The sequence below is a fragment of the Poecile atricapillus genome, chromosome 9, assembly GCF_030490865.1.
Source record: "Poecile atricapillus isolate bPoeAtr1 chromosome 9, bPoeAtr1.hap1, whole genome shotgun sequence".
Taxonomy (NCBI): Eukaryota; Metazoa; Chordata; class Aves; order Passeriformes; family Paridae; genus Poecile; species Poecile atricapillus.
Genome location: NC_081257.1, coordinates 9,253,185 through 9,265,857, shown reverse-complemented (window position 1 = coordinate 9,265,857; position 12,673 = coordinate 9,253,185). Strand labels below are relative to the sequence as shown.

At 57.9% G+C, this 12,673-nt stretch overlaps 1 protein-coding gene across 2 annotated transcripts in view; it reads left to right on the top strand.

Moving 5' to 3' along the window:
* Positions 1 to 12,673, top strand: part of STAB1 (stabilin 1) — a 56,302-nt gene extending 43,629 nt beyond the window's left edge. For both annotated transcript variants that reach the window (XM_058844595.1, XM_058844596.1), the window contains exons 49-70: positions 340 to 486; positions 639 to 776; positions 1,398 to 1,457; positions 1,558 to 1,734; positions 2,254 to 2,340; positions 2,817 to 2,963; positions 3,134 to 3,199; positions 3,715 to 3,940; positions 4,578 to 4,727; positions 5,317 to 5,421; positions 5,873 to 5,980; positions 6,142 to 6,335; positions 6,959 to 7,103; positions 7,518 to 7,651; positions 7,967 to 8,132; positions 8,356 to 8,462; positions 8,676 to 8,795; positions 9,177 to 9,329; positions 9,450 to 9,569; positions 9,750 to 9,896; positions 10,116 to 10,283; positions 10,359 to 12,673. In XM_058844595.1, coding sequence (XP_058700578.1) covers positions 340 to 486; positions 639 to 776; positions 1,398 to 1,457; positions 1,558 to 1,734; positions 2,254 to 2,340; positions 2,817 to 2,963; positions 3,134 to 3,199; positions 3,715 to 3,940; positions 4,578 to 4,727; positions 5,317 to 5,421; positions 5,873 to 5,980; positions 6,142 to 6,335; positions 6,959 to 7,103; positions 7,518 to 7,651; positions 7,967 to 8,132; positions 8,356 to 8,462; positions 8,676 to 8,795; positions 9,177 to 9,329; positions 9,450 to 9,569; positions 9,750 to 9,896; positions 10,116 to 10,283; positions 10,359 to 10,409 — 2,916 coding nt within the window. In that variant the 3' untranslated portion in view covers positions 10,410 to 12,673. The remainder of the gene's footprint in view (positions 1 to 339; positions 487 to 638; positions 777 to 1,397; positions 1,458 to 1,557; positions 1,735 to 2,253; positions 2,341 to 2,816; positions 2,964 to 3,133; positions 3,200 to 3,714; positions 3,941 to 4,577; positions 4,728 to 5,316; positions 5,422 to 5,872; positions 5,981 to 6,141; positions 6,336 to 6,958; positions 7,104 to 7,517; positions 7,652 to 7,966; positions 8,133 to 8,355; positions 8,463 to 8,675; positions 8,796 to 9,176; positions 9,330 to 9,449; positions 9,570 to 9,749; positions 9,897 to 10,115; positions 10,284 to 10,358) is intronic.

Sequence of the window (12,673 nt, the reverse complement as noted above, 5' to 3'; positions counted from 1 at the left end):
AGTGGTGTGTGGGTTTGGTGTCCATGGTGCTGGTAACAGCAAAGCTCCCATGTATCTGTGACAGACCCCTTACTCCTTCTCAGGAATAAGAGAATGGCAGCTTTTTGGTGTCAGCATAATGGAATATCCTAACCCCATCACTGACTAGTCAAGCTGGTTGAAATTTCCCAAAGCTTTCAAATGATTTTGTGCCTTCAGTGTGTTTTGGGGGGACAATCTTCCCTGCAGGGATGAGTCAGAGGGAACTCAGGCAATCCAAGTCTCCCTTTATAGGGCTGGGGGCCCAGTGTGCAAGGCAAAGTGCCCCAATGTGACCTCACTCCTGTTCTCTGTCTGTAGTTTGAAGAGTGGAAGAGCAGAGGTCTCCTCCGGGACCTGCTTCGCTACCACATGGTGGGCTGCCAGAAGTTGCTCTCCAGTGACCTGGAAGGCCAGGAGTCCCTTACATCTTTATCTGGCCACAAAATAAAGATCACAGTGAATGAGGTAATTCCCTTTGCTGTCCCGTTCATCAGGATGTCACTTTTTCTGTCATGTGAAGGCGCTGTGGTTGTGGCAAGTGACTTGTCTGGGCCCACAGACACTCCCAGGATGGTGCTGTGGCTGGTGCAGGCCTCAGCAGGTCCCCTCTCTCTCAGAATAGCATCACTCTCAATGAGGAAGCCAAAGTGGTCACGAGTGACATCGTGGGTGTGAATGGGGTCATTCACTTCATCAACAAGATCCTCATTCCCAGTGACCTGGTGGGCCGTAACATCTCCTCAAAGCTCTCACAGGTAAGGCTGGAGCCATGCCCTGGTGTCAGGGCAGTGGTGAGCTCAGGAAGAGCATCTCTCTCCCAGCAGTGCTGCTTGGACTGCTCTTCTTCCTTGTCCCTTACTGCCTAGGGGTTGTCTGAGGCCACAGATTTGGCTTGTGAAGGTGACAGCATTTGTGGCATAGCCATATTCAGAACATAAGGAGCCTTTTCCATCCCTAGGGAACAGCAGTTCTGGATGTAGACAGGAGGATCTTCTCCTGTGCCAAGCATTACATTCCTTTCCCAGCACAGAGCAGGTTGCAGCATGAGTTTGCCAATGCCTCTCTGTGACTCCTTAAGCAAGCTTTAGGGGCTTATAGAGCCTGCATTTTACAGAATATAACACATTTTCTGTGCAGCACAACAGAGTGCTGGAATTCATCCCAGCTCCTGCCAGAGCAGTGTCTATCCAGGATGAATCAGAAAAGTGGTGGCTGCTGAATGCCAGCCCTTTCCAGGCCAAATCATCAGCATGATGGTGACAGAGATAAACTTGTGTTTAGCTACTGTAGTTGTTGCCTGTCTGGTTTCTCCCCTGCATTGCTGGTCCTGGGTGCGGACCCCTTGGCGTCAGTTGTTTCCTTTCCTCCCCCTGCAGCGGAACATCACGGACGTGGCCGAGGCCTTTGGGTACAGCATTTACAGCAAGCTGCTGCAGGTGAGCCTCTGCCCCTGCTGCTCTGGGGGAGTGCTGTGTGCCTGTGCACGCTCACCATGGGCTCGGGGCTTTCCCTTTGTGTCCCCGTGCTCTCGGGCAGGACGCGGAGCTGCTGCCGCTGCTCGCTGACCCTGCGCACAGACCCTTCACGCTGCTCTGGCCCACGGACGCCGCCTTCAGCGCCCTCCCGGAGAACCGGCAGAAGTTCCTGTACCGCAGGGAGCACCGGGACGTGCTGGCCTCCTACCTCAAAGCACACATCATCAGGGACACAAAGGTAAATGTGACAGACAAAGGTAAATGTTGACAGCATGCAGGCTTGTAGCTGCCAGGGCCACATGAGGTGCCACTGTCTGCCATGGCTGTGTCAGAGTGACCTTGCCAAATGTTTTGCTGTCATAGAACACACACGTATCAGTTGTCTTGAGGAGACCCAAAGCTGTCTGAGTATTTGAGGCACCTACAGTGTCACTGTGAACCTCTGGTGGCTGAGCTGAAACCTTCTGTCATCAGCTTCTGGGGAGCTGCAAGGCTCACAAACAGGCTCTTGTGTACAGGGGTAGGAATGAGGAGAGTGTCCAGCTGAGCAAAGCCAGGCCTTGCTTTATCACACTGGCCTCTCACTGTGCAGCAATCTGGGACTAACCCAGCACTGCTGTGCCTCCCACACCAGCTCCAGGGACTGGCACATCATATCCCTCCAAGGCTGGCCACTGACCCCTGTCCTCACCATGGGTTAACATGAACTGCCAATTTTGCCAGTCTCTCCTTCACATTCTTCTTTTTCCCCCCTTAGATTGCTGCTGGTAACGTGCCCCAGGTTGAAACCATACGGACCATGCACGGCTCCACCATCTCATTCAGCTGCAGCAAAACCCATGTGGTGAGTGTTGGTGATTCCAGGTTTGGCTTCCCATGGAGCAAGTGTCCCTGGGCATGGCCACGGGCAGCTGGTGCTTCTGGCAGGGAGTGAACACAGAGCTGGGATGTTTGCAGGCTGGGACACCCCCTTGCCTGGCTACAGCTGGGCTGTAAAGAGGCACAAGGTGTGGCCAGCTGGCAGGGAAGTACAGAGATGTGCGGTACTTGCACACGAATGCCACAATGACCTGGCTGCAAAGCCAACCCAGTGGTGCCACAGCCTTTAGAGAGCATGTGCTGCATGGACAGAGGCCATCCCCAGGAGAGGTGGCTGTGAAAAGTGTTAAGTGGGAAGGGTGGTCAAGGACGTGTGCACAGAGATTTTGGAGTTCTTGGGGTGATGAAGAAGCCATGGCAGCCAAAACTGAGCAACTTGTGGGTGATACAGCCAGGATGTAGGATGTGCCAGAATCACAAGTTGCTTTCTTCCTCTGCTAGGGGGAGATTCTGGTGGGGGATGGCGACGCCACCATCATCCAGAGGCACATGGAGTTCAATGGGGGCATTGCTTATGGCATTGACAGACTGTTGGAGCCACCGGATCTGGGATCTCGGTGTGACGAGTTCACCTTTGTTGAGCTGCAGGTAAGCACCTGTGATGAGATGAATGAAGATCTGGGCCACATTTGCAGCCTCGTGCCTGGGAAGAGGGATGTCTGGAGGGCTTGCTGCTCTTCCTTGGCAAATCTCTGAGCAGCCAAGAGAGGCAGCAGCAAGAATTGAGTTGTTGTGAGGTTTCTTTCTCCCCTCCACAGGCATCTACAGAGAGCTGCGGACTCTGTGGCTTCGAGCCACCCTGCCCTGCTGGCTCCGTTCAACGGGTAAAGCTCACAGCTTTGTCACCAGGGAGGCCCATTAGGGCACTGATGACAACACCCATGTGCCTCTCATGTTTTAGCAGCAAAATGAAGGCCCACCTGCATGTGGCAAGCCCTTGGCACAGTCACATGGTCCATGCCTTGCCCCAAGTCATGCGGGAGCTGGGCTGCAAAATATGGGGTCCAGTGGTCTTTGCTTGGTCAGTCCTGTGTGACACAGGGGTCCCTCCAACAGCACTGGAGGTGGCTCTGGATGCTTTATAGCAAAAGAGCTCAGCCTGGGAGTGGCTCAGGGATCCCATGGTGAGCAGCCTTGGGAGGCAGTGGCTCTACCCCATTCTCACTGCTGGCTTCTGGCATGTCCCTGAAGTTCCTCTGGGGCTGCATTGTCATCAGCCCCAGCACGTTAGGAAGCCTCTGTTACTTGTCATAAAACTGAATGCGTGGTACAAGAGAAGCCAAGGTGAGTTGTGAGTGCCCAGTGTGGCAAACTCTGTGTTTTGCCTGTTTTCTCACAGGGGGAAACCAAACGCTGCTACTATTATGGAAACCACCTGCTGAGGAACACCTTCCTGTTCCACCGCAACTCCCTCCTGCGGCCAGCGTGGCCGCACCCCCCCTGGGACCCCTTCAGGAGACACTTCTCTTCCAGGGGGCCTCTGAGACGAGGCTGCAGGAGGAGCTGCGTTTCCAGCCAGTGGGTCCCGCAGTGCTGTGCCAACCACTATGGCCGGGACTGTCGGGGTAAGAGCCACGCCCCGCTGTCCCGCCCGGCCCTGTCACCTGCGGGCAGGTGGCATTGCTGGTTCAGCACATCCAACATCCATGAGTGTGCCCCCTGGAGAAGGGTGGGAAAAGCCCCAGACAGGGAGTCCCAGCCTGTAGAGTGTGCAGGAAGCAATACCATGGGATTATAACAGGGATTATCACCTTTCCTTGGAGAATATTTTGTCTCTGTGGGGAGCCCTGGGCAAAGGGCTGCTGGGTATGACTGTAGACATTTCAGTCACCTCTAGGTGTTGCCAAGGCTCAACCATTCCCTGGCATCTGCCCTCTGTGCCCTGGACAGCTCTCATGTCCTTGGGAGAGTCTGCTGTTAATGCTCAGCAGGACAGCAGAGACCCAGCATCTCACAGGGGCTCTTCCCAGGCTGCAAGCTGTGCCAAATTTGTCCCTCCTGCCCCCATTCCTATGTTTTCCTGTCATGAGATGTCCCCAGCACTCAGTCCTCGGGCTGCTGAGCTGTCTGTGGTCCGAGCACCCCGTGAGCAGCAGCTCAGGGGCACCTGGTTGTGTGGGGTCTGTGGGGGCCAGCGGGTGGCTCCCCTCCAGCACAGGGTCCCTTTGTCACCAGAGCCTCACTAAGGTGCCCCATTTGCAGCATGCCCAGGAGGGCTGGAGGCACCGTGCAACAACCGTGGGACCTGTGACGACAAAATCAGCGGCTCAGGGATCTGCAACTGCAGCCAGGAGTTCATCGGGACGGGCTGCGAGCTTTGTGCGCCCGGCAGATACGGCCCCGAATGCCGAGGTACTGGGCAGCAGCACAGAGGGGCTGTGGAGCTGTGGCACAGGACGATGCAGGATGGGGGGAGGTGCTGGGCTGACCCCCTTCAGCCCATGGCTGATAAGGCCACAGGGTCAAAGACCCCTCCTCGTTTGTTGAGCACAGCTGAGAGCCCCAGTTTGGGAAAAAATATTTCACTGTACTGTGAACTGTGGGACACAGAAGTTGTGATGAACCCTGTACAGAAAGAGCATCACCTGGGACATGCTCAGCAGGGACCTGTGCCCATGTGAAGCAAAAGCAAAGTGAGGGAAAAGAGAGTCCTCCATCCTCCCATCCCAAACTGGGCCTCATGGGGTCTCAAGCAATGTTTCAGAGTGAGAAACACATTCCAGAAGTGCCCAGGGGAGAGGAGTGATGGGGTATTGTGGGTGCAGAGGCTTCTCTTCCTCTGTGAAGGGTGTGTGTGACAGGGGCCAGGACTGGCAGGAAGGGATGTGTCAGGTTCCTGTGCCCACCCTCACACCTGCCTACAATGCCACATTTCTGCCACGTGCCTGTCCCAGGGCCTTTCCACCAAGGCATAAATGCTGTGTTTGTTCATTCCTCACAGAGTGCAACTGTACTGAGAACGGCGTGTGCAATGGAGGCCTGCACGGCGACGGCTTCTGCTTCTGTGCCGAGGGCTGGACTGGGGACCGCTGTGAAATCAGACTGGGTGAGGGATGCTCAGCTATTCCTTGGGGCCCACCTGCTATTCCCTGGGACCTGCTGCCACACAGCTGCTTTCCCAAGAGCTGGGTAGTTCAAGCAGCTGTTCAGAAATATCTCCAAAAAGGAGCTCTCAGTCATGAGGCTCCCAAGATCTGCCACATGCTGTTAAATTTCACAAGGGTTGGGGTGGTGAGGAAGAGGCGAAGGAGAAAAGCTCTACTGGATCATTAACAAGTCCCTGAGCTCAAAGATGCTCCAAGAAACAGGCTGAGGTGAAGATCTGCGGTGTGTTTGATGGAGTAACAAACCTCCGAGTTTGTGCAAGGCGCCTGCAGAAGAAAACGGGGGGAGGGAGAGAGGTGGGAGCAGGTGGCCTGGGGCAGAGGCTGCTGGTGGCAGGCGTGCCCGTGTCACAGCCCTGCGGTCACTGTGAGCCGGGTGTGTTCTGGTTTCAGTGGTGACACCCACCTGCTCCCCCCCGTGCCACGCCCAGGCCGCCTGCCGCGCCGGCAACCTCTGCGAGTGCGACCTGCACTACGAGGGGGACGGGAGAACCTGCTCAGGTACCGGGCTGCGCTGGAGGGTGGGAAGCGGACAGGAGGGCGGGACAGCAGGTGACCGTGTGCCGATGGCCATGTTGGGGTGACAGCTGGCAGGAGAGCCAGGCTGACCCCCAGGACATCTCATGAGATGGTTTAGTTAACCCAGTACTTCCCTCCCGCAGTGATCGACATGTGCGGCCAGGACAACGGGGGCTGTGCTAGGCACGCACAGTGCTCACAAACGGGCGTGAACGTGTCCTGCGCCTGCTCCCCCGGCTACAGAGGCGACGGCTACATCTGCGAGCCCATCGACCGCTGTGCCGACGGCAGGAACGGGGACTGCAGCGAGCACGCCCACTGCATCAGCACCGGCCCGGTGAGAGCGGCCCCTAGGGCCGGGGACATCGGCGTGCCTGGGAGAACCGCCCAGCTGGGTGCCCTTGGACAGCCATGGGACAGTGTCCCCCCTACTGCAGTCCCCTGCCCCTCCTCTCCGGTGTCCTCCGGTGCTGCGCTCATCCTGCGAGTGCTTCCCACCAGGCAGGGCCTGTGCTGCTGGGATACTTCTGGGGATGTTATGCTGAGGCCACTCTTCCCCACTCCTCTGTCTAAGGAGCAAAAGCTGTGTCAGTTGTGTCATTCCTGGGCTGTTTTGTGGGCTCCTGGATGGTCCTTCAAGGACAGGGCTGGCCATTTTTGCAGAAGAACCAAAGCTGATCACCACAGGCCAGAAGATGGGACTGGGAGCATGGTGTAGTCCAAGAGTCAGGAGCCAAAGCTTAGCTCAAAACAAACAGCACATGCCAAGGACTCGATGTGACATTGCTTGGGTGTGGGGGGTAGGACAGACCACGTGGCCTTTCACAGCTCTGTCACAGCCCCAGCAGGCTGTAGAGACATTCTGAAGGCTCAATCCCATCTCCACAAGAATGCAAGGATCCCCAGCTGGCATCTGTGTGTTTGCACTCACACCATTGCCACCCTTCCCTTGTGCTGCAGAACGAGCGGCGCTGTGAGTGCAAGCAGGGCTACGTTGGTGATGGGATCCAGTGCCTGGAAGAGGTCGTGCCCCCCACAGACCGGTGCCTGGAAGACAACGGGCAGTGCCATCGAGAGGCCATCTGCACTGACCTGCACTTCCATGGTGAGTGTGCTCCACCCTGCAGGGCCAGGGATGGTGTTCCATGGAGAGGCCACATTCCCTCCACCTTTGGCCTGGAGCTCCCCTCAGGAGAGCTGGAGGGTGGGATGGCCAAGGGGACAGGGACTCATCTCTGTAGCTTGGTGTGGTTTTCACATCTCCCTTTTCCCTACCTGTCATATGGGGAGGGCGAGCCATCCTTGTCTGCTCCTGTGTAACATGAGATGGGCTCTGGTGGCAGTGGCTCCTGTGTGGAAGTCGAGAAGCTCAGAGGAAGCCTCTCCCTCCCTTGTGCCTTGTCCACGTGCTACCTTCCTTGGCAGTGCTGCCCACGGTCACACAGGGACCCACGTGGCTGCTCAGGGAGGTGGCTCAGTGTGTCCTGTACTGATGCTCCTGGGCTTTGGTATTTTGCAGATAAGACCATGGGTGTGTTTCACCTGCAGTCACCCCGAAAGAAGTATGACTTCACTTATGAGCAGGCTCAGGCAGCCTGTGCTGCAGAAGGCGCTTCCCTGGCCACGTTCCAGCAGCTGGCAGCAGCGCAGCAGGTCAGGGCAGGGGTGGCTCTGTCCCCTCGTGGGGCTGGGACAGGCCATGCATCTGCCAGGGCCCGGGCCAGCCCAGGGGTGATATGTGGGTGGGTGACCTCTCATCCCCTCAGCAAGGCCCTGTTTGCTCTATTTATATGCATGAAACAAAAGGGCTGGTGGGCCTTGCCAGTCGCACTGGGATGGGACTTGTGACCGTGCCCAACACTTTGGGTGTTGGGGGTATGTTGGATGAGCCACAGTGGGAAAGTTCATGGAGGTAGAAAACCTGTGACAGAACTATTTTTAATCTAATCATTGATTTTCCTCTTCTAGATGGGATTCCATCTGTGCTTGGTGGGTTGGCTGGACAATGGCACAGCTGGATACCCCACAGCCTACCCCAACCCCAGCTGTGGGTCCAGCCGTGTGGGCATTGTGGACTATGGCTCCCGAAGCAACCTGAGCGAGACCTGGGATGCGTTCTGCTACCAGGAGAAGGGTGAGTGGTGCCAGCACTTTTCCTGGGGACAGTCCTGTTGGGCACAAGAGCTGTGTCAGGGCAGCAGGGAGGAAATTGGCCTGGAGCATGAGGGCAGGTGGGCACACCACCTTCTCCCCATGCCCATGTCCAGAGGGAGTGTGATGAGGGTATCCAGAAATCAAAAGGTGGTTGGTGCAGCCAGCACTGGAGAGTTCAGTCACACCCTGGTGTTCCTTTGCAGATGTGACCTGCACGTGCCGTGATGGGTTTGTGGGAGATGGGTACTGGTGCAGCGGGAAACTGCCCGATGTGCTCGCAGACCAGGAACGCTTCTCCACCTTCTATTCCGTAAGCGACGCTCTCCTGGTTCTGCAGGAGCAGCAAGGCAGGGGGAGGGATCAGCTGGAGCAGGAAGGAGTTGGGGTTTGGTTTGTGGGCAAGGTAGAGGTTACAGACACAGAGGGGGTCTCTTTCCAGGGCTGGGGGGGTTCCTGGCTGGGGAAGGTGATGGCTTTGTTCTGCATCAGTGTACTGATGGGGAAGATCTCCCATCTCTTCTAGATGTTGCTCAGTTTTGCCAATGACACAGAAGAAGGACTGGATTTTTTCACGTATTTGTCTGATGTCTCTGCTCCCAAAACACTCTTTGCTCCTTTGAATTCTGGCTTTGCAGACAATGAGGTAAGCAAGCAGGAATAAACTATCAGAGCCCTAGAGAAGAGCAGGTGTCACCAAAGCTAGCATGACAGCATGCAATAGTCTGGGGAAGGAGGAGGATTGTGGGTCAGAGAGGACCAGTGGATTGGAGGTCTCCAGTCCAACCATTCCCTCAAAAGAGCCATTTAGGTCAGGATGCTCAGAGCCTTCTCCAACAGAGCTTTGACAATCATAAGGGTGGCAATCCCCTTTGCTCTGCACAGTCATTCTGTGCCGTGTTATTCCTGAATGGAGCTGCCTGTGGCCATGGAGAGAGTGTGGGCTTGGCTGGGAGGCTGCACAGCAGCAGGGAAAGGGACAGAGCAGTTCATCCATTTCTCACCCCTGTGCACTGGTGTTATTCAGACACTGACAGGGGAAGAACTGAAGCTCCACGTGTCAACCAGCAATGTCATCCTCTTCAGCTTCAACCTCACAACGGGCACCATCATCCCATCCCAGTCAGGATACGACCTCCATGTATCAGACCTCCCAGCGAGCAACAGTACAGAGCACTCAGTAGGTTTAGCCTTGGCAGAGGGCAAAACAAGCCACAAGTTTTCACCACATCTCTTTTGAGACAGGGAATGATGGGGAGCCTCTCTGGGCAGGTGACATCATCTGTGTCCTGTGCTGTAGGACGCCAAGGGGATCAATGACACGATGGTTGTGGAGTGGGACATCGTAGCTTTCAATGGCATCATTCATGTGATAGCAGAGCCATTGAGGATCCCACCGCCCGTTGTTCACCTTGGCCAGGTGAGTCCGGGCTATGAACAGGGGTGACATCAGGCCTGGGGATGATGTGACACAGTCATTCCAAGAACTGGCCTTGTCCTCTGCTCTCTGGCATGGCTTATTTTGGGAGGGCTGCCCACGGTCCCGCTGGGGAGCAGCAGCAGGGGCGGTGCCGTGACGGAGCCGCTGTTTTCGGCCCAGGTGAACGGTGCGGCGCAGGGGTCGGGCTCCGTGACCACGGGAACGTTGTCAGCTCTGTCCTTCGCGCTGGCGCTGGCTGCGGGTACCGGCGCCGCCTATTACTGCGTGAGGAGGCGGCGGCAGCAGGGGCAGTTCGGCTACTATCAGGTACGGGCGAGCTGGGGAGCGGGACGGGGGACGAGGGCGGTGGATGCAGCCGGGGGGTCGGGCGGATCGGCCGGGGCAGGTGCGGGGTCCCGGTGGGGGGGATTCGGGGTCCGGGTGGCTGCACGTGAGGGGCCGGCACGCCAGGGGGCGACAAGGGGCAGAGAGTGGGCGGGGAGTGCCCCGGAGCCGCAGCCCCGCCCACGGCCGCTCCCGTTGCAGGCCGATCTCCGCGGGGACGAGGAGCAGGAGGAGGAGGAGGAGGAGGAGGCGCGGCCCCGGCCGGAGCGCTCGGGCCCGCGCGCCGCCAGGCCCCGCCCGCAGCGGCCGCTCGTGGCCATCCCCAACCCGCTGTACGGCGGCCACGCCCCCGACTACGAACTGCTGCACGTGAGCCCCGCCCCGCCCCGGCCCTGCCCCGCCCCCGCAGGGCCCGCCCCGCCTGACGCCGCTGTCTCCCCGCAGGACCCGCCCCTGGCGGACGCCGGCACCGACCCCAGCTGGTTCCCGCAGTGACCCCGCGCGGCCCCCACCGCGGGAAATAAACAGCTCAGCGCCACCGGCTGTGCCCGCGCCTGCCTCGCCGCCCCGGCCTCCCACCGCCCGCCCCGCCGCTACCGGCCACCCCCAGCAGGTGCGAGCTCCAGCCCCTTCTCGCCCCCGCCCAGGGCCTGTCATGGCCCCTGTGCCTGCCCAAGCCTCCAGCACCCAGGGCCGTACGGCCCTCAGTGTTCATGTGCAGCATCCCCCGGGGCCGGCCGGGCCTCGCTCCTGTGCCCTCACACTGCCCCATGGCCAGGTAGGAGTCACGGCAGTCACCCCAAACACCCTTTCCGGGCGGCCCCTGCCTGCAAGGGCGGCACCTGCCCCGTGCTGAAGGCCTTGGCCCCTCTCTGCCCGATGCCCACCCCGGCTTCGGCCCAGGCTGCCTTCGGTCGTGCCCCCAGGGCAGGCAGGGAGCAGGTTAGTCAGTTAGTTACACATGCTGCAGACGTTTATTGAGCTACACACTAGACACAGCACAAAGACAAGTGCCACATGCACCTACTACAGGTGTTTGATTAGAGCAGCCATGTTAACAGATTGTCCAAGCCCCTGAGTCGAGAACAAGGCATCTTGAAAGCGTGCAACAGGCTGGCACATGGCACAAACACAAGGCAGTGACACACAAGTGACAGACTGACAGTCCAGCCTGGCACAGGACGGAGGAGGAACATGCAGGAGAAAAGAGTGTGTGTGTCTGTGTGTGTCTGTGTGTGCGTGTGACTCGCTGAAGGTTTCTGACACACACAGTGCCTTTCTCTGAGCCACAGGTCCTGGCACAGGGTCTTCCACACCACCCTGATTCCTCTTCCTTGGCTTCCTTGGCTGCCCCACACTGACAGCCACCACCACAGCCCAATGCCCACAAGCCCCTGATGTCTGCCCCTCTGCTCAGCCCCAGCTCCCTCCAAACCCACAGCCCTTACCCATGCTCCAGTCACTCATTCACCTCTGTGCCTGCTCTCTGCCAGGCCCCTCCTTTCTCTGTTCGCTCTCTCATCCCTGTCACTTCAACACCAACTGTCCCTGAGCAAGCTGGCACTGTCACCATTGTTGCCATCTGCAAATGGTGTGGCAGTGAGGGGAGGAGAAGGAAGACCAAGGCAATCACTATCACCACCCTTCATCCTACAGCCATCACTTCCATCACCAGGCAGCCTTCTGTGGGCATGAGCTCCTGTCTCTTAGGGCCAAGCAGTATCAGTGGCACAAACTCCCAACACCTGCCCTCTACCCCTCCCCAACACCTGGCATGGCCCTGGGGCAGTCTGAAGCCTAGACAGGACCAGCAAGGCCCTGAGCCCTGTGCAGAGCCACTTTCTGCACCTCCCATCCTAAATCAGCTCTCACCTTCCTGGGACTCCTGACTGTCACCCTTGCCCCATCCTACAGACTCTGGTATCACTATTAGCATCTCTTTGCTCTTCTTCCCCCTGAGGAGGAGCCACAGGGCTTTGCCTGGCCACGCTCCCCACAGCACTTCACACTCACCTACTCCCCAACCATCCACACCTGCCCCTCCAGCTGCCTTAGGCCATAGTGAACACAGGTGGAAGGTCATCATCTCTGCTGCCAACCCTGCACCTTCCCTGAGGCAGCTCACAGCAGACCACACCATATCAATTACCAAAGTACTCATGTCACGTGGCACCAACCCCAAAAATACCAACTGTGCACAGCCTTAAGCTTTCTCAAAAACCAGCTATGTCCCCAAATACTAATTGTGAGACCCTGTGACCTACTCCCACAGCCAAGGCTTGCACATCCTGCCCAGTGATCCACCAGAGGCCCCAGCTGGACAGACCAGGCTGGTGGGGAGCAGGATGGGGCTGAGGGCTGCTGGACAGGTAATGCTGCTGGTGTTTTGGCATGTGATGCACTCACTGATGGGCTCGAGTGGTTGCCCAGCTGGCAGCCCTGACCCTCCCTGTCCATCTGCAGAGTCACTCATGCTGCAGTCCCAGGCTCTGGGGGCAGCTACTGACACACCTTGTCACACCTCCCCTGGATTGTTCTCACCAAGCACTGGAGATGTGGAGCTCCATGCCTGAGCCACATGTCTGGGCACAGAGCAGGGAGGGGAAGTGTCCCACCACCAGCATTGGCCCCTCCATCTAACCAACTCCTAGAGAGGAGTCCCTGCACAAGCACCCATCCTCTGTCCAGCCTGCAATGCACTTCAGGAAAAGGGATGGAGCCAGTGAAGGGAGAAAATAAACACACCATCTACACACATA